The sequence below is a fragment of the Rhamphochromis sp. 'chilingali' genome, assembly GCF_963969265.1.
Source record: "Rhamphochromis sp. 'chilingali' genome assembly, chromosome: 16".
Taxonomy (NCBI): domain Eukaryota; kingdom Metazoa; phylum Chordata; class Actinopteri; order Cichliformes; family Cichlidae; genus Rhamphochromis; species Rhamphochromis sp. 'chilingali'.
In genome coordinates, this window is record NC_137943.1 from 11,744,504 (window position 1) to 11,771,696 (window position 27,193).

The window sequence follows — 27,193 nt, forward strand, 5'->3', positions numbered from 1 at the left end:
GGCTTCCTAGTGTTAGGTGATAACTTAGCTCTCCACCCACATGTCTAAATATTATAACTTCTGGATCTAGTAAACCAACGGGCCAACAGTAACACAGTTGAGGCTTTAACACGCCAAGTCCACAGACCATTGGCTGATGTCCATCTGTAGTAAACACAACCTGCTTCCTTTAGAACAACAACAACAACAAAAAACAAAAAACAGTTGTACCCATCTGACTGAAACTCACTCTTCTTTTACACAATACTTACACACACTGGTGCATTTACATGCCAAAAGTAGATGATATGAGAAAACCAAAAAGTGAAATAACTGAAATGATACTCACCATCTCATCCTCCAGGCCTGGGCTGATGAGCTTCACCTCGTTCGCCTTCATTTTCTCAGAAGTCCCGAAACTACGAAGAAATGCAAAAAAGTATAACTTGTCACCACTGTATACCCCGCAGGTGTGTCATCACTAGTGGAAGCTCTTCAGCTATCAAGGATCTCTTCAACTCTGTGTAGTCGATAAAGGTCCTTCAATAGCAGTCAAGGGCATAAAATGACTTCATTTTATAGTCTCTCAAGAGATAGCAACCTAAACTAATAATGAAGTCAGCCATTTATTATTTATTTATTTTTTCCTATTTGGCTTTTCATCATTGGAGATGAAAATAAAGTTAGATACAAGTCAAACAACATCACAACAAGGACAAAAATCTTATCCGTGAGATAACCGATGAGGTGTCTGTGTGGAAGAAAGATCTGTCACCGAACCCGCCTGAACTGAAAAATGCTCCAACGTATTCCAAGCCTCTTGTGATTCTTCTGCAAACATCTACCTTCATTAAGTCCTGACAGTTCATTCTTAATGTTGCCGATTTTCAAGTTTGCCGGAACAGTATTGTTGATGCACTCAGTATGACTCGAAGCACTTTATACACTTGCTTTATTTATCTATCAAATCAATAATCAGGAATGTAATAAAAACAGACAGTGTGTAATCTGCACATCATAATCCTACTCACTCTGCATGACCCCAGTCCAAACACATCTGTTAATTACTTATAATAAATATAAGAATAGTATTAAGCAACAATCAGTGCATGATAGGCCGCAATATACACAGAAACCTTTGCACTATTGTTAAGTTCAAAAACAGTCACAGCTGCAGTTTTGTGTGCGTCATCCGCCTGACCTGGCCCATCAAGAGCTCCATGTCTGTAATACAGTACTTAATATTTAAAATGTACTTTTTCATTTAGCACTCTTTGCAATTTTGATTTAAAGGTTTAACATTAAAGTGCATTTTTTATTCCACGGAAAATTTTAATTAAAAAAAAAAAAAAAAAAAAAAAAAAAGAAAACAAATAGACCTCAGCTTTGATCAGCTCTGATCAGATGCATCTCAAAAACTCACAATATCTTTGGAAAAATTCAAAGTTTTCTCTCAGTTATTTAAGAAAGTGAAATTGTTACGTATTCTAGACTCGCTATACAGAAACTGCAATGTGATAACTCAGAGTTTACAGCTCAAAGAATTATTGAATGAAAAGTATTCAAAGATTTCATTTGGGGTTTGGGTGAATTATTATTTAAACAGTGTAAATACTGTGTACCTCTTGGTCTACTTCAGTACACGCAACCACAATCATGGGGAAGCCGGCTGACTTCACAGTTGCCCAGATGATGATCATCGACATCCTCCACGAGCAGGGTGAACCACAGGAGGTCACAGCTGAAAAGGCTGGCTGTTCTCAGAGTGCGGTATAGAAGCACATCAACAGAAAGCTGACTGGAAGGGAAAAGGCGCACAAGCACCTTCAGCCTTAAGGTGACTGTGAAGAAAAGTTAATTCAAGAACTTGGGAGAGCTTCAAGAGGAGTGAACTTAGACTGGTGTCTGCATCTACAGCCACCGGGAACAGAGGTCCTCAGGAAAGGAGCGACGAGAGTCATAATAGGAAGCCACACCTGAACCAGGGATTCAGAAATGTCTTACCTGAGCTAACGAGAAAACGAACTGCTCAGCGGTCCAAAATCCTCTTTTAAAACAGAAATAAATTTGGCATAGAGTCTGGATGAAGAGCAGAGAGGCAAAGAACCCGAGGTGTTTGTAATCCAGTGTAAAGTTTCTGCAGTCTGTGATCTGCTGGCATCGGTGGTGGTTGGTCCACTTTATTTTTTATCAGATTCAAGGTCAACACAGCCATCTACTATTAGAGCTTGATTGGCCAGCCAACTCACCTGATTCAAACACCACAAAGAATCTATAGAAGAAGGTGAGACAACCCAAAAACAAGGGGAGCTGGAGCCCACTATCAAAGCAACCTGGGCTTCAGTAACACCTCAGCACTGCCACAGACTGAACTCACACATGCACAAATTCATGGTAAAGGAGCAGAAACCAAGTAGAGTGCATAAATGAAGACGATAAGAGATGAGATTGGTCTCTTCCAGATTTGATAAGGATAGAAATCATAAACTACACCCTTCATAGTTATCAGATCTGATATGAGACAATATCTTTTAGCTAAAGTTGTTAATTCCTCCAGTGGAGCTTGTGGACAACCAGCAGATGTGCATAAAAGCAGTTCTGTCCAAACACCTTACCAACAGCCTTTATATTGGCTTTTCCTTTAACTTTCCCTTTATCTGTATATAAAACCACTTTATCACCATTAAAAAGTCACTAAAAGTGAACACACGGTGCTTCTCTGTGCCAGGAAAACTTGTAGGGGCAGATATGAAATAAATAAAACTGAAACACTGCTGCACTCTGCAAGAATCTGACACTCTATGTAAGCAATGGCTTCCCAACAGCTTGATCTTAAATATATTGGAGTGTCCAAATCAAATCAAAGCCAGTCCTGAATGTGTAGCAGGGATTTAGCCGAGCTGTTCAAGTACACATGTGCAACATGACAGCTTAAACCCTTCAGCACATGCAGCCCACACAGACCCAGGTGTGTGAATCCTCTAAAAGGTGTCTCCACCACATGCCAGCCCCACTTGAGCCATATTTAACAAATCCGACAACCAAAGCGATAAACGCGCTGCTTTAAATGCGAAAATTTCAACTGTTGATGTTTGAGTGTAAGAGCAGAAAAAACACAGATTTCCACGGTTTTAATCACAGCCTATCGGGCATGATCAGTGGACGCAAAGCACTTTCCAGTCTCTCTAACTTTCACCAACATGGCTCAAAGTCGTCAAAAAGTTTCGCAAGCTGTCGCTAAACTGAGATTTTGGCGCATTTTTTGCTGAAAGCGTCCAAAAACGTTACAACCATCGCGTAAACGAGCGTGGATTCATGCGAGCTGCCGACTTACCGATGCCTCCACTCTCTCTGCTGGATCAGATCAGCCCCTGCATGGTGGAGCTGCTGCATTAAAGTTTGCTTGGATGCCCTCTGCAGCCCGCAAACACTGCGGATCGTGCAGCGAGTGTCTGGAGAAACGCGCGGTGGACACAGCAAGAGATCCACGCTGCGAGGCGACCCGGACCGTCCCAAACCGGTCCATTTACAAGGAAGTGGGGAAAACAGGATGTGAGGTCACTGAAGGACACCGCTTTTGGGGCGAATTTCTGCAAGTTGCAACGAATCGTGTGCAAGGCTGACTCGCAGTATTCAGACTGGTTATTCGTGGTTTGATATTGGGGCACGTTTAGCCGTGAGGGTGGTGTTGTTTCAGGACGGAGGCCGCTAAGAAGTTTCACCAAGTTAACCTTTTATCTCTTTATTGCAGATGTTAAAAATAAAACACACACAAAAAAAACTTGGTTTTGTTTCAAAAATCTATTTCATCATCTTATCAAATCGTAATAAACGTTTTGACATGAAGTCAAAGGAGCTTGGAAAGAAGCTCCTTTGCTTGGAAATAGCTCCTTTGACTACGATGACCTGGATGACTGAGAACCTTCACAGACGTTTTGACATGAAATGACGTTACATGAGTGCCAACAAGGCGGGCTTCTTTCATGAGTTTTTATATATTTATAAGATGAACGGTTTAAAGTGCAAAATATGACAACTGAATTTAAAGCTGTCAGATGCACGAGTATTGACCATTTTACAGAAACACACAGGCTTCACATTAAATCAAGAGAAAAGAAGTCATATATGCAAAGTTCAGCATCCTGCGATCCACCTCTGCGTCCTTTTCCTGAAACAAACATATACATTAACTTAGTTTCCATTTGATCTGAATCAAAGCTAAATAGCCAATTAAAATTTAGGTCAAAGCACAAAATGATAAAAAAGTAAACTCCAAATTAAATCCTTATCTGGACAGGTTTTAGTTTAATAATAGCTGAACAGTCTTAGTCTGTTGTCTTGAATATATCTACATATGATTCTGCAGATTTGTAGTACTGCAAGCTTTCCATTTGTAGTCTGGCACATGTTGTGCAATGTCATTTTTCACTGTGCCACAGCAGTCTGTCCCAGCACCAAGCAAAGTGCAAGCTAGGCACAGCTCAGTCATGTAGCTTGTTGCGGGTCAGCAATGTGTGTAAACAGCTTAAATTTGTTAGTGTTACTCCAAAAAGCTCTGCAGATCTACTAAAGCTCTGCCTGCTTTGCTCTATTCTTCCCTCAGAATGCCGAACCCAGCAGCGAGCACAGCGCTTGTTAAAACCTGCAAAAGTCATCAGATCATCAGAAGGACGCACAGAATGATTGTCTAAAACAAAGTCGGTCCATAGTGAGCACCAAGTGCAAAATGATGTCATTTTGAATTTTATGGGAGTTTTATGTTTTAAAAGCGTTGGAACAGGGCAACAAGAGGCTAAAAGATTAAGCGGTACTAAAAAGAAACACCTGGAGGAACAATTTAAAATGAATTGTGTTAATCAGCAGCAGGTCAGTAACGTGATTTGGTTTAAAAAGAGTATCTTAGAGAGGCAGAAGTTCTCAGACGTAAAGACGGGCAGAGGTTCACCATTCTGAAATTCTCTATTCTTTAAATATCTCATCATCTACAGTACATAATATCTTCAAAATAATCTGGAGAAATCTGTGTGTGTGCAAACTATAATACACCATCTGCGAATGGACCTCAGGCGGCACTACTGTCGTCTTCTCTCAGCTAAGTTCAGCTCTGATGGTATGGGGGTGCATTAGTGCTCTGGAACTGCCAGATTGCACATCAGGAAAAGCACCATCAATGCTGAAAGCTATATACAGGTATTAGAGCAACATATGCTCCAATCCAGAAGACGTGTTTTTCAGGGAAAGTCTTGCATACTTAAGCAGGATAATGTTAAAGCGCGTGCTGCATCTATTACAGCAGCGCAGCTCCATAGTGACGATCTGGACTGGCCTGTTGAGCAGCTACAATCACCGAGACAACAATAGGACGACATTCTTCTCCCAAATTCAGCAGCTGGTCTCCTCAGTTCCCAGATGTTTATGCGCTGTTGCTTAAAGAAGACGGGATGCTACACAGTGGTAAACACGAGCATGTCACGTTGCTGCCGTCAAACTCAAACAGATTTTTCTTTCTTAAAATGATAAATGTCTTCAGTTTAAATATTTGACAGGTTTTCTATGTTCTTTTTCTGTGTTGTTATTTGGCGATATATAAAAATAAAAATGAACTGAATTGTTCTACTCTGAATAAAATATAGATTTACGAGATTTGAAAATCACTGGATTTTATTTTTTTGCTTACATTTTACACAGTGGCCCAACTTTTTTGGTACTGGAATTGAATTAGGTACATTATTCTTTACATACTTTTCATGTCGGTGTAGAAAATCTAACCCAAAGTGAAAATAGCATCATCAAGTTGTACTCACTAACAAACAAGAAGAAAAACTCTGTGGACTACAGTGGATTTAATTCAGGGTTTGAGCAAAGAAGCAAAACAAAAACAAAACAATGAAGTAAAAGACAGTAAAGCGCTACAGTGAAGCTAAAGGGGACTTCATCCCTCTGTGTGTGATCACACAGTCTACACTATAGTCTGCTGACCTCTCCATAATGAGCATTTTATGAGGCAGTAGGTTACGTCTTTCCTCCTGTCCTCGCTCTTCCACCTGTCAACTTTCTTCCTTCTTTGCCAGCTTACAGACCTGCAGACTTTCCATCGGGATCCCCCTCCAAGCCTCCTTAGGCTCGCCGACTTTTTTTACCCTTGGGATATGCATAAGCGATAGTCACTTTGCAGCCATCTAGCTCGCAGTCCTCCATAGCCTCTTTAGCAGCTTTGCAACTTTCATCGCTGCCAAAGTTCACAAAGCCGAACCTGACGAAAATGAAATGTAAAATGCATCCAAGTGAGAATCGTGAACTCAGTTTAAGCAGTTAACACAGTAAAGAGACAGCTTCGCACTACAGACCTCTTTGAAACGTCTTTCTTATTTACAGTGACTCTTGCGTTGACGGCTCCTTCAAAGACACTTTTGAGCATCTCTGGACTCGTCTTCTCAGCGAGGCCCATGACGATCAGTGTTTTTGACAGGACTAGAAAAGAAACATTTAATAATTTAACGCCGCTGTTTTACTCAAACTGACATCACAAACGCCACACTTCTGTAATCAAGCAGCCAATCTGAAAACATCAAGATAATGAGATGATACCCTTTGCTTTCTCTGGCTTTTCACACGATTCTTCTTTGGCTTCTTTTTTGCCGGCCTCAATATTTTGGGATGACTGCAAGGCCTTTTTATCTGTAAGGAGGTCAGAACATGCAAAGTCCACATTAAATTTACTAAAAAAGAATATTCAAACAGCTTCACTGATTTCACTTACCTTTTTTCCTTTTGTTTTCCACATCAGCTTTAGTGACTCTACAAGCACCTTTTTCTCCTACACAGTTCAAAATCAAAACCCTCTTTTGGATCGTCACTCCTTGTTTTTGCTTCTGTACCTTCCTAGCAATGCTTGTGTTTTTGAACTCCAAAAAGGCAATTCTGTTGAAAAATAAAGACATTTCACTTGTTATAAACAATCTTTAAAAATGCACCTATTATATTAATTTTCAGCTTAATATCTTTAATGTTATCTCTTTGAACTCTCGTAGAAAGCTTTGCCTGATTCCCTTTTAAAAATACCATTAATGATCTAATACTAAGCCTTAGCGCATTCACTAACAGCCTTTATGCTAACCTGGTTCTGATTGGCTCTTCGTCATAAACAAAAGGATTAAACAGCAGGTGGGTGGGGCTTTTGCCATAGCCATTGCAAGAGGACCATATAAGGATATCCCCTCTTGGTGGCGTCATCATACTACGAGTTTAAAGCAGATTCAAGCTTCAACTTTTAGCTCACAGGGATTACTTGTACACATTATGACCTCATCATTAGAATCTCAGCTTTAATATAAACTTCCACCATTCTAACATGAAAGCATAATAGGTCCCCCTTTCAAAGCATAAACAAGTAATGAATGACTTCCTCATCTGACAACTTCCTGTTCAAAACTCTCACCCTTGGGTTGGGCCTTCAGTTCCACCAGGAAACCGGATGGCGATGGCCTTGTGGAAGACCTTCAGAATGTCTTCCTTCGTTACGTTGTAAGGCAAGTTCTTTACAAACAAACATCTGGCATCTCTGGCTGCAAAAATACAGGAAAGTTCCACTTTTTTTAAATATATAAAGCTTATATTACTATTTTGATCCTCACAATGTTTTATATTTTAAACTCACTAAGAAAGTGTTTACAAAGGTTCCTGCTAATGACCATTGCCACAGATTCCTATAGGACTGGAAGGCTCAAGGAACTTCCACATTGGTTTTTCACTACCAGAGGCCAGATCCATCTCTTATACTATGTGACAAATGCACATTCTTAAAGTTCGATAAGAAGTTCATTAATTTAATCAACGCACATTAAACAAATCTATTTGGTCATTTTTACCTTGCTTTTTTAGTTCAGGAGATTTCACCTTCACTTTTTTTGCACTTTTGATCTTTGCTTTGGCGATCTTCATTGGTTTATCGAGCAGCACCTCCCCATTTGATGTCAAGGCTTTAGTCAGGTCCATTTCTGAGAGCAAATCTACAAATGCATGTTTCCTGTAACAGCAGAAAATCACTTTATGTACTTTATGTAGCAGCAATAAATAAATAAATAAAATGAAAATAAAAAAAATAAAGCATAAATTAAGAAAACATACTCACCTGGATTGGTCCAATCTGATGTCTTTGAACAGAAGATTTTGTGACATGAGATATTTTTCTAGTGACTCTTTCAGTTCTTCAGAATTTTTAGAGCTGTTGAGGTTTCCAACGAAAAGACAAAATCCTAAAGAGGAATAAAGCAGCGAGATGTGTAAAGGCGTCTTCAGGATCACTGGATATCTTACAAGACAAGCAGTAATGAGTTCATACCATCATTGATGCGCTTTGCTTTCTTTGATGGGGAATCCTCAATGACGGTTTCTGCCTTCCTTTTACCATTTACTGCAAGAGATAGAAAATGTGGTAACCGCCATCGTCCTGGGTTTTGGTCAAGGTTTTTCAGCTTATGGACTTTGTATTCTTGTTTATTTATTTTTTCATCTTCTATTCCTTTAGTAATTTGAGTCCTGATTTTTGGATTAAGTTTACTTTTTTCTTTGATGGAATTTGTGAGGATGTTGTCATTTTCTTTGGACAACCCACCTCACCAATACAGCGGTGCTTTCTTTTTACTAAGGCTACGTCCACACGTACACGGGTATTTTTGAAAATGGAGATTTTCTGTTTTCGTTTTAAAAAATAATCCTGTCCACACGTAAACGCAGAAATGAAGGAAAACGCTGCTAGGAACATGCCAAAGCAGCAGGTGGCGCTATATTCCTATCCGTGTAGAAATGTTGGCCAATCAGAAGTCAATAAGCCTGGGTGGGAAAGCGTAAACAAAGATGGCGCATAGAAGCAGAATGTGTATGCATATGTAAGCATTTAAACACTGCAGAGAGTAAAATTAACTGTATTTTGTCTACGTCCGCCATTGTATATATTCATTTCACCGAAACAATAACGTGACGCACAGTGTGACGTCAAAAAATGCGCACACCTTTGACGCTGCATTTTCTCCATTTACCTCGTCCACACGTAAATGCAAAAACTGGGTTTCGAAAATATCCACCCTGGCAGGAGTTTTTAAAAATCTCAGTTTTCAGTGACCGAAAACGCCGTTTACATGTGGACAGAAGGCGCAAACGCATAGAAAAATCTGCGTTTTCAAAAATAGCCGGGTACGTGTGGACGTAGCCTAAGTCTGTCTGCAGAGAGTGTATTTGAGTCCTCTCATTTAACGCTATATGGCACAATGAGACAACAAGCAACCAAGAGGAGAGAATAGAATAGAATAGAATAGAATAGAATAGAATAGAATAGAATAGCCTTTATTGTCATTGTACAGAGTACAACGAAATTGGAGTGCCACTCCCTTGGTGCAAGTTTCAATAATAAATATAAATGTAAAATATAAAAAGTACAAAAAAAACAATCGTAAGTACTCAAACAATAGTATGTACAATATATACAGGATAGCAGCATTAATATAATGACAGAGAGAAACTATAAAAACACAGACAGTAATGAGGGAAAGGGGAACAGGAAGGCAACTAAACACAGCTGCAAATTATCAGGAATTTTTCAAAGGACGTAGATGCTAAACAAAAGAAGTGACTATCAAAAAGAAACAGGAAGTGAGAACTGTAACTAAACAGCAAAACAAAGACAGTAAACTTGACATAAAGGAAAGATGCAGAAGTCAGGCAAAGAGGAAATTATGAGACAATAAAACTCTTAATAAAAACAGCAAATTAAACCAACAACTAAGGAAATGTTGCAAGAAAAATTAAATAAACTAAATAAGAACCAAATGAAGATTATTTAAGAATAAACAACCATGAAAAACTCATGTCTGAAACGTCATGTCTGATATCAATTAACAGTACTATTTTACCTTTTTTGTCCAGTGAGCGTGCGTTCACCTTCGCCTTGTCCTCACTTGTGATCTTTACTTTGGTGATTTTCATTGGCTTATCGAGAAGGATCTCTCCATTTAACGCCAACGCTTTCGTCAAGTCCATTTCGGTGGCCAAATCTAGAAAAGCATGTTTCCTACAACAGCACACATTCATATCAGTTATTTCATCTAGCAGCAAAATTTACAAAACACAGAAAATATTTTTTAGGAGGGGCAAAGAAAAGGTTTTGATGTTTTTCTTGTGCATACTTTCATTTTCCACATTGCTAATTTTTGGGGGCTTTTATGAAGTGTTAAATATGCAACTTGTTAACCTGACAAGTTATAATGCACTCTCAACTGTCAGCCTGTCAAAGCAAACACCACATCTGTAGTGCTCTTTCTCAGCATGAAGCCATACTGCTGCTCACTGATCATCACCGCTCTCCTTGACACAGCTCAGGACGAACCGCCTATCTCCTTATCCATGAACTTACAGCTTAGATTTAACACAGCAGCTACATGCTGAACATTTTTGTCTTTGTGATTTAACCAAAAAGTCGGCTCCCTTTATGAGCAATGACCGTCAGCAAAACTGTTAAGTTACGTTAACACAAAAGATGAATATTGTGCAAATTTTAGGTCAGTTTTGAGAATGCAAATACGTTTCCAAGAAGTCACACAGGACTTTCACAGCAACCTAAAAATAACACTGGAATTTGTCCCACAGTGCAGGAGAAGACCGTTAAATTCAGATCAGGCACATTTGTTGCTTTCACAGGCAAAGAGGTTTTTCATCACACCTTTTAGAGGACTTAACATGAAAAAAACAAATCACATAAACAAAGAAACAAACAGAAACACTCACCTGGATTGGGCTAATTGAATATCTTGAAACAGAAGGCTTTGCGACATGAAGTATTTTTCTAGTGACACGTTGACTTCTTGATAGGTTTTAGTTTTGTTCAGGTTGCCAACACAAATACGAAATCCTAAAGAAGAATAAAGGGATGAAACATGTGAAGGCGAAGCCTCTCCAGGAATACGAGGTAATGTACAAGATAAAGATGAGTCCTCACCATCGTTGTTCACCTTAGATTTCTTGGATGGGCGATTCTTAACTGCTTTTTGTTTCCCATTTACTGCACAGGACAGAAAGTATTACAGATGTTAAATGGACTTTTCTACTTTAACTGCACTCTAAGAACATTTTTTACCAAAAGCCTCATTCACCCAGTAACACACACACGGTTACTGGGTGAATGGATGCAGTGTGGGCTACTTAGGGTTCAGTATCCAACCCAAGGACACTTCCGACATGAAAACCAGAGGAGGCAGGCAGTGAACCGCCAACTTTATGATTAGCAGACGACCCGCTTTACCTCCTGAGCCACAGCCAATAAAACACAACTACTTCTGCCAGCTAAGGCTTCATGGTCTCTGGAGGGTTTGGTCTTAAACGCCTGTTATCACAATTTTATAGCATGCAATAGCTTTTATCATTTGAAGAATAATATTTATGTCTTTGAAAATACTTTGACAAAGGCTGGGGTCGATTGGGGTCTCTTCATCTAGTAAAAGCAGACCTGCCATCATTTAAAGATGCTGTAAATTAACTGTTGTGACTGGATCTTTTGTGACATCAGTGGAAGGGGTTCGTGTTTCATATCGGAAGCAGCGCTCTAAAAATCTTGTATGAAATGCAACAGATAGACTTTATTATTTTATATTATTACACATGCACACTTCAGAGGAGAAAGGATATTGAAAGATTTTGGTCATGCAGCAGTAACATCCAGTGAACATCCTTACCACAACCAGTCATCTTTTCGGCAGTCATCTGATCGCTTGCATCAAGTGTCGTTTGTGTGTCATCATCCTCTCCTTCCTCATTCTTCTTCTTCCAGGATACAGTTACTGTGGGGGCATTTCCTTTAACTTTTATCACAGTGTCCGTCTGACGATCTGAAAAGATATTTTAATTACTCACACAGCTCAAGTGCAGACACCCTGTGTGACAGTAACTCACCGGCCACCTCAGTGGGTACACCTGCCCAACTGTCCACTAAATATCTAATCAAATATTACATGGCAGCACCGCTGTTGAATTTAGGCAGGTGGACATGATCCAGATGTCCTGCTGAAATGGTAAATGGCCTGTATTTATATAGCGCTTTACTAGTCCCTAAGGACCCCAAAGCGCTTTACATATTGTGGGATTATAATATTATTTTATGCCATGTTAGACCCCTAATTAAAGATTGTGAATTATTATGTAGTTTTAGTTTGCATTATTCTCCTGAATTAGAAGAAGGTGATAACTATTGCATTTGTTAAACTGATTTGCATTACATTAGACTGCTGATTTATTGTGAATGAATGATATTGTTTTATGATGCATTATACTGCTGAGTTATAAGAAATACTGTTCGCAGAAAGTCATCGCCTTATTTGTCTGATTAGAAGAGAACAGAACATACTGGAGTTTTCTGCCCCATCTCAGCAGGAGCAGATAAACAGGGAGCCAAGGTCGTAGCTTAGGCGCTGTGTGAGAGAAAGAATGTGAATGTTTAGGCTTTTATGATTAGGTGGGGGCCACTAGAGGCTATAAGAGTTTGATCAATGCTCCACCATTTTGAGATCTGATGCTGTCTGCGTACGGTGTCCATCTCCCACGCGTGTGATCATTAAAATCATCGTTTGACTCAACCCGGCTGGACCAGTGTTGTTCTTTTGGCTTTTCCTCTTGTATCCATCCCCAATATATTGAATCCGTAACAATATCCAGTCATCCACCCATGATAACAAGATGGCGCGGCCACGTCCAGACGCCTTCCTGACCGCTCCGCTCCGGTTACATTTCACTGTGTGTTATACTTGTATAACTATGCATGTGACAAATAAAGAACCTTGAACCTTGAACCATCCACACACACATTCACACACTGGTGATGGCAGCTACATTGTAGCCACAGCCACACTGGGGCGCACTGACAGAGGCGAGGCTGCCGGACACTGGTGCCACCGGGCCCTCTGACCACCACCAGTAGGCAATGGGTGAAGTGTCTTGCCCAAGGACACAACGACCGAGACTGTCCAAGCCGGGGCTCAAACCGGCAACCTTCCGATTACAAGGCGAACTCCCAGCTCTTGAGCCACGATCGCCCCTCAAATTCAAACCGAGCACCAGAATTGGGAAACGTAAAGTCATCTTAACTTGAAGTTTAAGTGACTTTGAATGTCGCATGATTGCTCATGCCAGATGGGTGGATCTGAGTGGAAACTGCTGATTAATTATTAATTTCCCACATAATCATCACTATGATTACAGAAAATGGTCTGAAAAAGAAAATATCTGTAGGCGGCAGTTCTCTGCGTCAAAATTCCTTGTTGGGGTCAGAGGTCAGAGGAAAATGGCCAGACTGATTTAAGATAATAAGATGGCAACATTAACACAAATAGTCAGTTGTTATAACCAGGAAAATGCCGACGAGCACCTCTGAAAGCACAACATCTTGACACTTGGAGCAGATGGACTACAACAGCAGAAGACCACACTGGGTATCACTCCTGTCAGCTAACAACAGGAAACTGAGGCTACAAGCTCACCAAAAATGAAAAATAGAAGTAAGAAAAACATTGCCTGGTCTGATGAATCTCTATTTCTGCAGCAACAGTTAGGTGGAAAGGACGGAGTTTGACATAAACAACATGAAAGCATGGCTCCATCCTCCCTTGTATCAACAATTTCCGGCTGCGGGTGGTAGTTTAATGTTGTTGGGGATAATTTCTTGGCACACTTTGGTACCAGTACCAGAGGACTGTTTAAACACCACAGCCTACTTGAATATTGTTCTGGTCATGTCCATCTCTTTATGACCACAGTGTATCCATCTTTTGATGGCTGCTGTCAGCAGCATAACAAACCATGTCACAAAGCTCAAATCATCTCAAACTGCTTTCTTAAACATGACAGTAATTTCATTGCACTCCCCAAATGGCCTCCACAGTCACCAGATCTCAATCCAAAAGAGCATCTTTGGGATGTTGTAGAACAGGAGATTCACATCAACTGTGCAACTAACAAATCTGCAGCAACTGCGTGATGCTGTCATATCAATATGGACTAAAATCTCTGAGCAATGTATCTATCGCCTTGTTGGATCTGTGCCACAAAACAGTAAGTTAGTTGTGCAGGCAAAACTATACGCCAGTTGTACCTTATAAAGTGTCCGCTGAGATCATAAAGATTGAAGGACTTATAGTTACTAACATTATTCAGCTCAAACAGTTATGTTTACTGTGAATTTCTACATATTAATAGGGATTTACTTGCCAGTGTCAGCTGTGTCCTCTTGTACAACTTTGCTCTGTTTTTTTCTCCGTCTCGTAGCCTGAAACAAACACAACAGTTTCAGTGAACGATTTACCATTTACGTTTACCAAAAACCCAACTTGAAGTCTGTAAATTCCTTTGCGATGTCTGACAAAACACTGTGCTAACAGCAGAGATGTTCGTGTTACTTTTAGCATTTTTATCATTAAAGACAGAAAAATTAACTCTTCCCTAAATAGCTGGCCTTTCTAATGTAATAACGGTATTATATCCGAGTACTCGACTATAATCAGACTCATGTTTTGTACAATTTTAATTATGATAATTCACAAGTTAACCGACTGCTAGCTCCTGAGTTCGCACTGACCCCAAAAAACAACGTGATATAAACGCTTAACACAATGCATTATTATCACATCAAAGCCTGTTTGTGTAAGTTGCACAAATGCGGTATAACTCTTACGTCTGTTTTTGCCATATTAAACCTTTAAATAGCACAAAATCACAGGCTGAAACAATTGTAGCGTCAGTCAGAACCATACACGCGTGCTAGGATGAAAACATCCACATGCTACCGGACTTGAGTACTGCGCATGCGTACGATGTACTCTACGGATGCCCGCACAGAAACACGCTTTCGGGTAAGTTTACGCGGTTTTACGACTACTACTTTCGTTATTCCTTGCTGATAATTAGACTACCGTTTGCGCTACCGCACGGTGAGGGGAGTAGATCCCGGAAACAGAGAAGGTTAGAATAAAGCGGTTAGACAGATTTGGGGAAGCTAATTACTATTTAAATGTCTTCTAGCCAGTTAGCCCTAGCTTAACTTTTGAGTTTGGTGAACTTGTGAAAAGCATTTCGGCTCCAGCCAAACTTTGGACCCATTTTCACTTTTAGCTACAAAAATTTGTGATGCGAATGTTTGCTCTGCTGGAAAATCATGCTGTAGCAATCTGTTGACTCAAACAGGCTGAACTGGAACCCGAGTCCAAAGGTGGAGTTACAGTCCCAACACGAAACCCGGTGCAGATAAGCTACTATCGGATTAAACGAGCAATTCAGGTTGTACACAAGACCACAATGAGTTGATCACAAATGGCGTGGGACAGCACTGAGACAAAATAGGACACACTTTCCCACAATGGGGAGCCACAGGAACGGTTTCAAGAAGGAAAGCTACATTTTGTCGGTGGACGTGGGCACAACGTCAATCAGATGCCACGTCTATGACAAGGAGGCAAAGATCCGAGGATCATGCTCTACAAAGGTATTCATCTGTTCTGCCTTTTTAATTCCTCACATAAACCACCTACTTGGTAAATTAAATGCAGCATCCACACAAACTTGATCTTTCCCCAGGTTGTGCTCCTCTATCCAGAGGTAGGACATGTGGAGATGGACCCAGATGACCTGTGGAAAGGGTTTATCTCTGTGGTTAAAGGAGCCGTGCAAGGTACATCTGCTCCAATTCCTACTTTTATGTCAATCCGGAGATGTGCCATGAAAAAGTGTTTGTCCCCTTCCTGATTTCTAAGGTTTTTTGTATATTGGTCACACTTGAATCTAAAGATAAACTCTTTTATTTGCCATTGTTGCACTAGGTCAGGGTACCTTGGAAATCTCGTGGATAATGGCTATCACTGTGGTTCAGTGAGTCCCAAAGCCTTAGAAATGGCTTTGTAACCATTTCTAGGCATGTTGTAATACAAGCATAATAGATAAAACACTACCGAAGTTTCCCATAGTTCATTTAGTTTTGTTGTCAAAGAGAAAATTGCGTGCGAAAGATCATATACTGATATTCCAGTTAAGCACACTTGGCTTTTAGATTTTTTTTAATTGTTCTTTTTTTTTAATCATTTACTGCAATGTGAATGTCTTATGTTGGAATTTTTTTAGAAAAACGATCCTTGTCCTTCTTTTTCTCTGCCTAACCGTTTTGTGCTCGTGTTGCTGTCCTGATCATATAGATGCAGGAATACAAATGCACCAGGTAGAGGCCCTTGGGATCTCCACTCAGCGCAGTACCTTCACAACATGGGACAGGTGAATAGCTTTGCTCACATACCTACTTTAGCACATCTTTGAATAATTCATGCCCTACGCTGGCTTTTCCTCTAGCTTGTTTCTCATCTCCTCCTCCGCTTTGACAGGAGAACTGGGGTTCCTTTCCACAACTTCATCAGCTGGCAGGATCAGAGAGCTGCAGACCTGGTGAAGTCCTGGAACAGATCCTGCACCATGAAAGTGAGGCTGCTCCCCATTTCTATCTTTCATGATCTTTAGTCAATAGATTGGACTTTAAAAGGCAAAGGCAGGAAAAAATTTCAAATAAATATGATGTTCCCATGTAAACTCAAAATTCTTTTCAACCAGTGCTGGATGTGCTTTTTGTTTATCCATCTTATTTGTTTGTTTGTTTGTTTTTACAAAAATCTCAGGCAATCCATGGTGCAATGAAGGTCCTCTACTTTGTTACCAGGCAAAAACGGTTGCTTGCAGCAAGTCTCATCGTCTTCTCCACTCAGCATGTCACTTTTCGCCTCGTCTGGGTCTTGACACATTACAAACAGGTGCGTGGAAGGGTTAACTAACGGGCTTGTGCTCAAAAGTAGAGTAACACAGTTGCACACATTTGCATGCATAACAACTGGGAACAATGTGGGCCACTGTTTAATTGCAATCAAACAATTCGTTTATGTGTGAAAAATCACAACTAAACGATGAATTCAGGAACAGTGAATGCACTGAAAAGTTGAAGTTCCCTCATATTTGACGGAATATAACAAATCATTCATTACTATTAAGGGTTAGGGTTAGACTCTTACAGTTGTTACCATCAGTATAAGAGAATAAATAACTATTTACCATTTGTAAAGGATTTTCCAACCACTAGTCTGTATGTATTTTTAATACATATTCAAAGTAGATTTGTGGAGTAATAATCAGCTATCTCCTGTGCATGGATAACATCAAGCTGTACAACCGGCATGAGTGAGACATTGACTCATTGATCCTCAGCCTGAATAAGTGTGACTCAGTGGTGTCAGAATGTGGGAAGGTGATCCACACCAAAAGGTTTTCGAGAATGCAGGATGACAAGCACATAGAACAGCTACAAGTACCCACAGTCCTTTGGGTTCCACAATGAAGATATAAGACAAGTCATTTAATACTCAACTGTAATATTAAACAGGAGGAGATACACTGATATGTCAAGACACAAAAAACCTGCTCACAATGGACGGAGGTCTCCACCCAAAATCTGACACCCTGAGGCTGTGCAAGTAGCGGAAAGAGGTGAGGCAAGGATTAGACGGTGACGGAGGATGCATGAGTAGGTTAGGAAGATGGTTCCACTTGAGATGAAGAATACTTCAGGCAGTTGAAGAAAGATGATGGTGAGGGAAAGGAGGAGGAAGCATTGTAAAAGACCAAAAGCCTGCATTGGGATGTACCATCGACAGGTAGAGGAAGTGGCTGACATCAAGAAATCCCAGCAGGGGCTAGAAAAATGTTGGCTTTAAGGACAGCACAGAAGCTCTGATAATGGTGGCAGAAGAGCAAACCCTAAGCACCAGATTCTGAGATAAACAGAGAAGTGCCAGTGGCTGAAGGAACAACTGGACCAGATGTGGAAGATACAGTTCAAAATGGTCCCAGTGGTAACACCAGCATCAGGAGCTATAACCCTAAAAGTGGATGAGTGGCTCCAGCAGATTGAGGACACATCAGAGATTTCTGTCCAGAAGAGTAAAGTCCGAGGACAGCTCGGCTAAAGCGGAATTTATGCTTTGCATGTTCACAGTCCACCGCCAATCAGGGGATGGCCCGTCTACCTACAGAGAACTCTGTTGTTAATGGAGGCAGAATACAAAGTATGTGGTATAACTGGTTTGTGGGCTGATTGCTGTGTGCTGTTTGTGGTCCGTCAGCCACCTGCAGGGAAGAGCAAGGTTCAAATATACAAAGCGCTGAAGTCAAACAAAGAGTCCACTGCAGCCACTCTCAAAGCTTCTGTATTATTATTTTTTTTACGTTTTTTTGTGTGTTTGTTCGTTTGGTTGTTTTTTTTATGCTTCTCCCGTTCCCGGTGTACTCCGCTTTCCTGCTCTGGCCCACTTATCAACCAATCAGCATTCAGCATCCAGCGACATGCAGTTAGGATTTTGGAGGACTGCATGGGAGCACGGCTGTGATGGGAGAAAAGCCTTCAGGTCTCGCTGTCCGAACAGAAACGTGTACGCAGACTGACACATTCACAGGAACATAAATTACGCTTGAGATGCTGCGCAGAACCCTCGCTCCCAGCTTGTCCCTCTTAAGAAACACAAACATGCTACGCCCCAGGAGGGAGGTTTTTATTTATGTAAAAATAAACTTGTGTTGATGCCCTTATGAACCAAAGAGTTGATTAATAAAAAAGGAAAGGAGAAGCCTCAGTATTAGATGGCCCACAGCATTCTTCTGTTTTCAGCCTCGTCGTGTTTCTTTCTTCTTTCAGGTTTGTCAAGCAATAGATGAAGGTTACTGCTGCTTTGGGACAATAGACAGCTGGCTCCTGTTTAAACTCACAAAAGGTGGGTTTGCATTGTTTAGCTTGGTTTCCCAGACATCGAGTAAGCCTAGACTAAAAACACTTTTTCTTTTTTTCTTTCCTTTCAGGGGAGAGTTTTTTTTCTAGCTATTCTCGTTTAGTCTCTTGAACTCAGTGACATCTAAAACAAGTTCAGTAATATAAGATTTGTGCAGTGAACTGTGATTTTTGTACAGTTCCTAACAGGATAATAATCCCCAGACAGAATGTCCTTTGTCTTATCAATCCTACTGAGTCACTGATTGGCTGAAATTCCTCAGGAATGTTTCGGCTCACTCCTGGGGAGGAGATTTGGAAAAGTGACAAGCAGCTCGAGTTTTTTGTTAATTAACCTTTCTTTTAGAGAATGATTATATGCATCTCCTAATCTGTTTCAGGACACCTGCATGCCACCGATTACTCTAATGCCAGTTCAACAGGGATTTTCGACTCTTATCAGGTCTGGTGTCAGTCATAATTATTTACTGTTTATTCTGTGGTTGGTTTGAGTTTGTCTTTTTATATCCCTGTAATGTGACTTGCTTCATAGATGTGCTGGAGTGGGTTTCTTTCCTCTCTTGTGTCCCTGCCGCTCTCTATTTTCCCCAAAGTAGAAAATACAGGGTGAGTGGACCATTCGCTTCCAGTTTGTTCATGTTTTAGCAAAAGTCGCTCATATTAATAAACATGATCACATTTGTCTTTGTATTCTATGTTTTTTTTATGTCCCTGCTGAGTCTGAGACATGCTTGTTTTTGTTATTGTTTGTCTTTTTGTTTGATTCAAAGTCTATCTGTCTAAATTTAATGAAACTTTGTGGAGACAGTGAGTATCAATAAAGGAAGAACCTATCAATGTTTAATGCGGTTCCATATGAGACGCTGACTTTGGCAGAGAATCCAAGAGTCCTTCTTTTTATACCTATTTATATATAGATCAATGGGTCCCAACTTTTATCCATGCACAGTGTTATAATATGCAAGGAAGTGGGGGAAAAGAGATTGTGTTCATTTTGTTTCTGTTTTTTCTCTAAAAGATTTTTCTTGAGAAACACTGAGTGTGTGCCACAATCCCACATGATCACATTTAATGTGACTCACATGTTTGCTTTCTTGCAGCTGGTGGAAGCAAACATGTGTGTGCATAAGAAAAATGTATACATTAAAGTTCAAATGCACTGACTGAAAATGTACACTGTCAACAGTCACTTCAATATGTTAGTTAGAGAGTTATAATTAAAGATTCAATTAAACCCAACCTTTGCAATATACAGTAAGCATAAAGCGGAGCATCTCGTTATGTCCTTTGCCTTCAGTTTGCCTTTAGAGTAAAGCTCTGAAAGAGACTGTGAGACGATTCAATTCAATTTGATTTAAATCACAACAACAGTCACCTCAGGGTGATTTATATTGTAAGGTAGACCCTACAATAGTACATAGAGAGAAAACCCCAGCAATCATATGACCCCTCCCCCCATGAGCAAGCATTTTAGAGACAGTGGGAAGGGAAAACTCCTTTCTAACGAGAAGAAACCTCCAGCAGAGCCAGGCTCAGGGAGGGGCGGCCCCAGCCACGACCGCTTGGGGTGAGAGAAGGAAGCATCGTGATGCATTGTGTCTGATTTCTCCGGTTTCTTGTCTTGACACCACAGCCATGACTTTGGTTCCACAGACCCATCCATCTTTGGCGTGCCCATTCCTATCATGTCAGTGGTGAGTCAACATCTGACCGTCACACAATCTCTTGTCTGCATTGCAAACCTCTAACTGCTTAAACCTGGGATTTCACCACCATTATGTTGTAACAAAGATGTCTTGCAAAGTTAGCTAATCAGCAGCTGATTGCACGTCATCCCTGCACTCTACTTCACTTCCCTTAATTGCAAGTTTTCAACATTCATTGTCATCAAAACTTTCAATTATCTCCTCTGTCCATGTGCCTTAGATGGCAGACCAACAGGCAGCCATGTTTGGAGAGTGCTGCTTTGATGTTGGTGATGTGAAGATCACCATGGGAACAGGCACCTTCATGGACATAAACACTGGGAGCAAACCACATACATCTGTAGCAGGTAAAGAGTCCACACATACATTCATATTCACCCATTCAGGCTAATCATAACCTCTGACCTCTCTTTACAGGTCTGTATCCTCTTGTGGGGTGGAAGATCGGCTCAGAGGTGGTGTACCTGGCAGAGGGAAATGCAGCCGACACAGGGACCGCCATCAAATGGGCACAGAAGCTGGGTGAGCAGTGAGGCGTATAGTGTGAAAACACCACGCAGGACTAATTCATCCATCTTTAAATCATAGTCGGTTTTCCTCTTCCACACTGAACACTGAGCGTGGCAGTGACGGACAGAACCAGGGATTGTGTGTGACACCTGTGTGTGTGCTGTTTCAGAGCTCTTCTCTGATGTCAGAGAGACCAGCACCATGGCTTACAGTGTCAGTGATTCAGATGGAGTGTGTTTTGTTCCTTCCTTCAGCGGCCTGCAGGTCTGTGCACTTTTTGTTTTTCTGCTGTAAGCGTGTGTTTCTTATTACGTGTAGTTTCTTTTAACTCAACACTCATTCATTTCTTTATTTTATTTATCTCTCTGTAACATGGTGTCTCTTTTTTTTTTTGCTGCCCTCCATTGTGAACTCGCCCTTGTAAGTGTTTATGCTGGATGCTAAATGCTTATAGTTAGACACGCAAAAGCTACTTTTCGACAGTAACCCTGCAGGAGCTGCGTAACAGCACGTCTGCTGACCAACAATTTTTGAGCTTGACTTTAAGACACAAAGACCGTTTAGAGACCTTTTTTTTCTTTCATCCTTTCTTTAACGACTGCAGTTTATTAACTGTTGGTGTAAATGTTTTATTAAAGGCTCCTCTGAATGATCCAAGAGCATGCGCTTCCTTCATGGGCCTAAAACCATCTACTACTAAACGCCACCTGGTCCGGGCCATTCTGGAGTCAGTCGCCTTCAGGTGAGGTATTTTCAAAAGATTAAATACTGTGCAAAAGTCTTGAGCTATCACTCATTTGGTAAATATTTTTGCTTCCAAGAGCAAAGAGCAAGTTTCAAAGTTTTTTTTATTGAAAAACTTTGTTTTTTTTTTAACTCCTTCTCAGTCCTGTCCTTGTACCCGACCATTTTTAGCCGTGTTTGGAGTTTTTGGTAAGCTGCTTAAAACTGATCTGTAAATCATTCAAGTATTAAAAAGGCACCTAACTCAAGGGAGGAACCAGTGTTGTGTCTACTCATAGCAGACAACTTTGTTAGTAGCAGCTGGTCACAAAAACGCGTAATCTTTTTCAATTTCTGTAGAAGAATCTATGAAAATGTTAAATAACACACTTCTTATATTGGCATCAAATATTTTTGCACCACACAATAACTCCCAAAGAGCTATTAGCTGAAACCTTGGCATATTTTGGAAGAGTGCGCAAGTATATCCTTAGAAATGTTGAGGAAACTGGATAAGTGGAGGACAGAATAAGAAATGTTCGACCTAATAACTATCTAGCAGATACAGTGTATCTGAAAGTCATGTCCTGAAGACATGAGAAAAAAATGTATTTTCAAAAAGGAAGAAAGGCTGAGGTAGGCCAAATTACACAAGTACTGGAGTAAAAATCAGCCACAACAGGTCCGATGGAGTGATGAATGCAAATTTGGCATTTTTGGTTCCAAATGTATGAAGGAGTTCAGGAGAGAGGTGAGTGTCCACAGCCATCTGTAAAACACAGGAGAGACTGTGTCATGGTTTGGGGCTGAATTTCAGACGGTGGAATTAGAGATCTTTAAAAATCTGGAAAGCCTCAGTGGCTTCATTTTCTAACCTGATAATGATCCTTAACACTTGGGAGTTCGCCTTGTAATCGGAAGGTTGCCGGTTCGAGCCCCGGCTTGGACAGTCTCGGTCGTTGTGTCCTTGGGCAAGACACTTCACCCGTTGCCTACTGGTGGTGGTCAGAGGGCTCGGTGGCGCCAGCGTCCGGCAGCCTCGCCTCTGTCAGTGCGCCCCAGGGTGGCTGTGGCTACAATGTAGCTTGCCATCACCTGTGTGTGAATGGGTGAATGACTGGATATGTAAAGCACTTTGGGGTCCTTAGGGACTAGAAAAGTGCTATATAAATACAGGCCATTTACCATTTATTTATTTGTGGAGAACTGTTCCTGAAGAGTGTTTAAAGAGATTAAAAATTGTGTTGAAGATTAACGGTGGTCAGACTTGCAATCACGCTGGGATTGTACAAACTCTTCTTTTGCCTTAAGAGCTGTATTCTCATGTATGATTGCACCAATTTCCTAGTTTTCGAGTCCAACGTAGTGAAATGAGGGTGGCTCAAGACTATTGCACAGCACTCTAGTTTCCTTATTGCTTTACTGTTTATTCTCATTCATGCTTATTTACATTCTGTTCCAGAAATAAGCAGCTGTATGAGACAATGTTAAGAGAAACCTGTATTCCCATCACAAAGATAAGGTACAGTACTTCTTTTAACTCGTCAGTCTGAAGGTAGTAACTGTACATGCAATAAAAACTCTGTGTGTTGGCATTTAACTCATACAGAGACCAGACACCCGTTTGATATTTTATTTTAGTGTTTGTCTTTTAGCCAACAAACTGGGCGTAACAGAATAGACTCTTGTGTTCTCTGCCTCCACTCATGCAGTTCATTTCTTTATTGACTTTGCATTATGGCTTTATGTTTCCCTGATACTGTTACAGTAAAGTGAAGGAAAATCTAATTGAGTGCTCGGCTCCTTTCTCTCTCAGGGTGGACGGTGGTGTTTCCTCCAATGACTTTGTCATGCAGCTGACCTCAGACTTGTTTGGTAAAAAGATAGCCAGACCCCAGCACCATGAGATGTCATGTCTCGGGGCTGCTTTTGTCGCTGGACTTGAAGTCGGTATGGAAATAAATATTTAAACAGAACAAATATTTGCACTGTAGTCGAATGTTTTGAAGGAGCATTTGATTCACGGCCGTGTGAAGATAAGATGTCTTAGAAATGACGTTGAGCACAAACGGAGTGATCTATCATGCTCTGACACTCTGGTCTTACTTTCACTGTGGTTTTTCTCTAAAAATATTACAGCTCCTGACAGGCCCATTTGAAAAGTTTTGATCAAAAGTCCTATTTTTATTCCTGCTGACTCTGGCAGGAGAGGCAAAAAGCCTTGCTGTTTGTTACATAACCTGTTTTCCATTTAATTATTCACATTATGTAATTAGATTGTTATATATTAGTCAGCATTCAATCAAATCAACCAGAAAATATGGCTGATTTGTTGTGGCTGTTTCATAACAGGCCAGAAGCAGGTGGTGCTGACGACTGAAAAATAAAATGAATCATGAGGAACATGGCTTTTAAGTGGATCAGTCCACAGTGATGTAGATAATTAGATCATTTGTCCAGCATTTATTGCTCTTTTTGCACCACAGCGTACCTTATGCGGTGCTAGATTCTGCATTTATATTTGTGTCGGTGTTGTACGCAGGTTTCTGGAGGACGCGCGAGGAGCTGAAAAAGCTGCAGAGTGCAGACGATGAGTTTTTGCCCCGATGTGCAGACAAGGAGTGCACCGGCAGCCCAAACGGGGAGTACGTCCCCATCCTCCAGAGCTGGGAGAGAGCTCTGCGGCGCTCCATGAATTGGTACAACAAGCCTTGACACTTGAAGCACACACACGGAGAGTCCATGGGGTGACCATGAAGGATGGGGATGTCAGATCTGATGACATTTGAAAGTAAACCGATGATTTTTGTTAATTTTTTTTTTTTTATGTAAGGAAAACATCGTTGCCAGCAGTTACTTAGTCGTCCTAGGGAACATGACAGCAGATTTTTTTTTATTTTTCCAAGATCTGTTTTCACAGCCACTTGTTTGTCTGCAAGTTTGCACATAATCTACCTAGCTTCGTTTTTAGAAACTTGTTGAAGAGGTGTAGCACAGTTAAGGAAGGAAACCGTTCTGGACCGCAGCAGGGCATTGATCTTGTCATAGGATACACTCTCCAAGTGCCCCTCTAATGTAAAGCTAAAGGACAAATGCACTGACATGATGCTGCAGCACTGATTAATACAGTTGAAGGCACGCTTGTACTAACTTCACACAGCAGTGCAGGTCAGATCCAAGCCAAAGGATTCCCCAGCCACAGCCTTGAATTGCTGTCCACAAACAGGAGTTGCTGTTCCCTGACTTGATTTCCTCTTCTTGCACACAGCAGCTGGTTTACAAGCACATTTCATTCATTCCAGGATGGACGTCACTGGTGCTGCTTCATATTTCAGTCGGTATTTTTTTTTTTTTTTCCGCAGCGGAAATAAGATTTTTACATTTTCCCACATGGGGGTGCTGACGACCACCTTTTACAGCTTTTTAAAAATCATGAGGTCGCCATAGCAACCGCATGCCAAATGTTCATCAGCAGCTATAGAGTTAAAAGCGTTCATCCCAGATTCACACATGAGCCTCTGTTCATGACACCTCAGACTGCACAAAAGGAAGCCCAGATCCGATATGTGCAGCTTAATGTTTTACTTTTGCAGCAGCTGCCTCCCAATTTTAAATCTGAACGTTGACCTCGTAAAGTCATACATGATGCCTTTTTTTTATTTTTTATTTTTAAATTAATTACTGTGTGATCAACAAATTATATTCAGTGGCTGTATTCAGAGATTTAAATATGACTAGAACAAAAAACGAATTGTATGTGTTTGTTTTTCTGTATGTGGGAATTTGACTGGAGTTAAGTGTTTAATGTTAATTCTATGCTTCCAATTAGTCGATTATATACCTCTCGATTGGCAACAAGAGCTGGAAAAAGTATTAGATTTAACTGTAATAAACACAAAAATGTCTAATTTTGTACTGTTTGATGCTTTGATCTGTTATTTTGTTGCTGTGAGTGAGGTCATAAGGGGTTCAAACCAGTCCATGTCTCATGATTATTCTTTGTTAGTGTGGAGTACAACCATGGGGATGTCATATGATAATGTTTTGACTCGAGTCTTGATCTCGACTTGATGAACTCTGATGACATAGTTTAAAATTCTGATCGCATTATGATGAAGCCCAAATGACTAACTAGATCTAAACTGTGAATGTCTTTCCTGACTTGTTCTGCTCCCCCGTGTGATGATCTGTTCTCTTGCAAAGTGTAATACTGTGCCTAACCCTAAAGTTAACACCAGTTCACGTGTGTGACATGACTTGTACTTCATTCAGTTTCTGAATGGCACGTGTCATTCCAACATGCTAGGGCCTAGCAGATGAATACAATGTGTGTAATTGTAAAAAGATTTGGATGAGAAGCTCTAGCATTTTTGTTGCTGGGGAGGGGCTTCTATTAAAAACCTGAATTATCAGCTGTTGTGGTCGTGGTGATTTGGGTGCCTTGCGCACTCAAGCTGCACAGGTGTCTGTGACACACGGTGAGTGAGTGAGCAGATGCTGCCCGAAAGTGTTTACCTCCACAAGGACTCTGGGGAAATGCTGCTGCCTCATGCCTGAGATTTGGAGGGGGGGGTTTTATCAGAAACACAGGCTGCCGGATGAGTCTGGGGATTGAGTCCCATTGATGTGGGCAACCTCGCTGTGAGGGTTGCTATGGCAGCTTGGGGATGGAGTGACTGAGAGAACAAATGGAGTGTGTGTGTGTGTGTGCTCATGGTGCTGGTATGGCGAAGGGGGTGCTAATTGAGTGAGCACAAGGGGGATTTCCTAAACAATGGGAGGATTGTGTGTGTATGTGTGTGTTTGCCAGGAGGAAGAGCAGTCGTGAGTTTTTGTGTACATCATGCGGATCCATGGTCTGCATAACACCACAGCACTACAAATGCTTCTTCTACTGTAACTCGAGCTCAGCTTTCTCACTCAATTCTTATAATTTAATTGCCACTGTGCTTTTCTTGCAATCGAATGTGTGTGTGTGTGTGACAGAGGACTAGCATCAATCAGTGCTGCTGGTGGCTCTCACGCTAATCAGTAAAGTGTGTGTGTGTGTGTTGTGCCTGAAATCCTGGTGCACCCTTTGCCTTGTAACAAATTCAAGCTGACAGCAGGAACTGTATGTAGTGCGACCACTACTCCAGTCCCCCTCCCCCCGCGTGAACTGAACCCTGCATCAAGGGTCATTATATAACTCCCTTTTTCTCTCCCTCCCTGTGACACACTGGGAGTGTTCAGCAGAGTGTCGGGGGGGCTGTAAGTTAAGCTTTCGGATTTTTGTTTGAGCCCCACTTCTCCCCTTATGCACAGGCATCTAACCTCCTTTCAGTCATCTTCTAGCAAAGCACGGACTCCCACAGGGCGCGAGGATTTTCCTTTTAATGACACAGAGACTGGTTGAGTATGGAACGCCAGGACTGCCATAATGAATTAATTA

The 27,193-nt window shown here is 41.0% G+C and overlaps 3 protein-coding genes across 5 annotated transcripts in view; 1 reads left to right on the forward strand and 2 right to left on the reverse strand.

Annotated features, from left to right (window-relative positions):
- Window positions 1–3,532, reverse strand: part of LOC308412530 (polyamine-transporting ATPase 13A3-like) — a 38,754-nt gene extending 35,222 nt beyond the window's left edge. For 2 of the 3 annotated variants that reach the window (XM_080906956.1, XM_080906955.1), the window contains exons 1-2: window positions 3,314–3,530; window positions 329–398 (exon numbers count right to left, since the gene is read on the reverse strand). In XM_080906956.1, coding sequence (XP_080763082.1) covers window positions 329–398; window positions 3,314–3,372 — 129 coding nt within the window. In that variant the 5' untranslated portion in view covers window positions 3,373–3,530. Of the gene's footprint in view, window positions 1–328; window positions 399–3,313 lie in introns of all 3 variants that reach the window. The other variant, XM_080906954.1, reaches the window with a different exon arrangement.
- Window positions 3,533–5,622: 2,090 nt separating this feature from the next.
- Window positions 5,623–14,820, reverse strand: LOC308413120 (nucleolin-like). Its single transcript, XM_080907926.1, has 14 exons — window positions 14,690–14,820; window positions 14,227–14,284; window positions 11,703–11,855; window positions 10,970–11,032; window positions 10,759–10,882; window positions 9,888–10,045; window positions 8,321–8,392; window positions 8,111–8,234; window positions 7,848–8,005; window positions 7,418–7,544; window positions 6,740–6,900; window positions 6,568–6,657; window positions 6,327–6,450; window positions 5,623–6,232 (listed from the first exon to the last, which is right to left on the reverse strand). Exons 1-14 carry the CDS (start codon window positions 14,702–14,704, stop codon window positions 6,097–6,099), a joined length of 1,563 nt encoding a protein of 520 aa, XP_080764052.1. The 5' UTR covers window positions 14,705–14,820; the 3' UTR covers window positions 5,623–6,096.
- Window positions 14,821–14,828: 8 nt separating this feature from the next.
- gk5 (glycerol kinase 5) lies at window positions 14,829–26,174 on the forward strand. The gene is made up of 17 exons (XM_080907925.1): window positions 14,829–14,867; window positions 15,199–15,496; window positions 15,589–15,682; window positions 16,200–16,275; window positions 16,383–16,476; window positions 16,671–16,802; window positions 18,734–18,809; window positions 19,204–19,265; window positions 19,356–19,429; window positions 20,457–20,517; window positions 20,750–20,876; window positions 20,947–21,051; window positions 21,209–21,303; window positions 21,678–21,781; window positions 23,225–23,284; window positions 23,579–23,712; window positions 24,305–26,174. The coding sequence occupies exons 2-17, from the start codon at window positions 15,371–15,373 to the stop codon at window positions 24,475–24,477; spliced, it is 1,593 nt and encodes a 530-aa protein (XP_080764051.1). The 5' UTR covers window positions 14,829–14,867; window positions 15,199–15,370; the 3' UTR covers window positions 24,478–26,174.
- The last annotated feature ends 1,019 nt before the right edge of the window (window positions 26,175–27,193 follow it).